Genomic DNA, 2,434 nt, shown 5'->3' with positions numbered 1-2,434 from the left:
ACTAGCTACTAAAAAATAAAAAGAAAGTAAATAGTATAGGGGAAAGTGATGATAATATTGTGACATCATTCAAAAGCTATTCCTAATAAAAGTTTCAGGACATTCTACCAAGTTTACAACAAATAATTTCAACTTTCTTTCATCTCTAACTCCCCTTGGCATCCTAGAACTTAAGCAGAGCTTATATTTTGGTTTTCTTAACTCTTTTTTTTTTATCATTCTTAGAAATCGAGGATGAGATATGATAACAGGGGATTAAAAGTATGAATGAGAGGAAAATGTGTTTATAATCGTAGTTACATTCTCATAGAGTTATATGGTATATACTCAATTGTAAAATTCTCTATGATATATGAAAAGAGAAATAAAGATGAACAAAGTATTGTTATTTTGAGGACAGAAGTTTTTTACTAAATAGAGAAGCATTATTATCCCCATATTAGAGATAGGCAAACTGAGGTAAACTTAATTGAACATTGTGGAATGGGTTGGGATGGGGGAATTAAAGGAAAATAATCTATTTCATAGTTGAGGAAGAAGGATTGTGAGCAAAGTACAACGTTTGTAATGAAGTTCATTCTGAGTATTTCTAGGCTTTCTGAAGGATAGAATCTATAAAAGATGAACCTAAAAAAAAGTAGATTGGTAGATATTTACAGATCTTAAATGAAAGAATAAGGATAAACAGGAAGTCTCATTTCACTTGTAACTATATGATATTTTAATGCATTCTATCTAATATTTTATTTGGGTGTATATATTCCCAATTATGTTATCCTTAAAAGTATCAACCATATCTTATTTATTTTTCAGATTCCCTTTTATACCTACTGTACAAGCATAACAGAGACTAAATAATTTTGAATGATTAAATGAATCAATTCTAGTACTTTGTCTTTTCTCCATATCAATTCTAGCCCATATTTATATGTGTTTCTTTCTGTTTTTTTTTTTTTTTTTTAGTTGTTTCCTTTTATTTTTTAATGTGGACTACTAAGGAAGAGAGAAAATAAAAATGAAAAATCATACCCAGGTATCAGAATTCATCCTTTTGGGATTGTCAGATGACTCAGAGCTTCAATTTCTCATTTTCTTCTTCCTCTTACTGGCATATATACTCAGCATTGCTGGCAATATGACTATCATCATTCTCACCCTGCTGGATTCTCACCTTCAGACGCCAATGTATTTCTTCCTCCGGAATTTCTCCTTCTTAGAAATTTCATTTACAACTGCCAGTGTTCCCAGATTCTTGGGCACTATTATTACTGAGGACAAGACCATTTCATATAATGGCTGTATGGCTCAGTACTTTTTCATCATTCTCTTTGGAGGAACTGAATTTTATCTTCTAGCAGCTATGTCCTATGATCGCTATGTTGCCATCTGCAAACCCTTACATTACACAACCATCATGAGCAATAGAGTCTGCACATTGCTTGTGGTTTGTTCATGGTTGAGTGCATGCATGATTGTCTTCTCAGAAATTATTTTTATGCTTCAGCTGGACTATTGTGATGATATTATTGATCATTTCATCTGTGATTATTCTCCCCTCTTACAGCTATCTTGCACAAACACACAATTCTTAGAGACACTGGGATTTTTCTGGGCTGTAGTGACTCTTATATTAACATTGGTATTAATAATAGTCTCTTATACCTATATCATCCAGACAATTCTGCAGATTCCCTCTGCCAGTCAGAGGAAAAAAGCCTTTTCTACTTGTTCTTCTCATATGATTGTCATCTCCATTTCTTATGGCAGCTGCATCTTCATGTACATCAAACCCTCAGCAAAGGACAGAGTCTCTTTGAGCAAGGGAGTTGCTGTGCTCAATACATCAGTAGCCCCCATGCTGAATCCCTTCATTTATAGCCTAAGAAATCAGCAAGTGAAACAAGCATTCAAGGACATGATTCAGAAGATTTCGTTTTCTTCAAAGGGAAAAGCTTATTGAACTGAATAAAATGGTTCAATGAGAGTTAGATTTCTGACATTCACTCACTCCAGAGTTTTGTCAGCTCCCTCATATCTGTGTCTTTTTCTTTCTCGTATATCAATACTTTAAATGATGTTTTAATTTTAAAAACAAATTCATACAGCAAATTCTTTTGTATTTAATTGATATACTTTTCTTTTTATATATGCTGTCTTTGCCAATTCATTGGCAAATTAGTTCATTGAGGATAGGCAGTATTTAATGTTCTGCCTTTATATACTTCACTCAAAGCACAATTTCTCACAATGTACTCACATAATATGCGTAGATTATGGATTTTCTTAAAATTGGGTGAGTTATTGATTCTTATTGGTTCATTGATTTTTAGAAGTGGGTATTCCCTTCATTCATCTATCTCCACAAACCCTCTCAGTCTAAAGAAATGGTTTTCGAATGGCACCTGCCAAAAATAATCATCACTTTTTATCTGGC

The 2,434-nt window shown here is 32.9% G+C and overlaps 1 protein-coding gene across 1 annotated transcript; it reads left to right on the top strand.

Annotated features, from left to right (window-relative positions):
- The first annotated feature begins 928 nt into the window (after positions 1 to 928).
- LOC127538383 (olfactory receptor 6C3-like) lies at positions 929 to 1,960 on the top strand. The gene has a single exon (XM_051962122.1). It carries the CDS (start codon positions 1,016 to 1,018, stop codon positions 1,958 to 1,960), a length of 945 nt encoding a protein of 314 aa, XP_051818082.1. The 5' UTR covers positions 929 to 1,015.
- Positions 1,961 to 2,434: the final 474 nt, after the last annotated feature.

Source organism: Antechinus flavipes, chromosome 5 (assembly GCF_016432865.1).
Source record: "Antechinus flavipes isolate AdamAnt ecotype Samford, QLD, Australia chromosome 5, AdamAnt_v2, whole genome shotgun sequence".
Classification (NCBI taxonomy): domain Eukaryota; kingdom Metazoa; phylum Chordata; class Mammalia; order Dasyuromorphia; family Dasyuridae; genus Antechinus; species Antechinus flavipes.
This window is presented reverse-complemented; position numbering and strand designations above follow the sequence as displayed.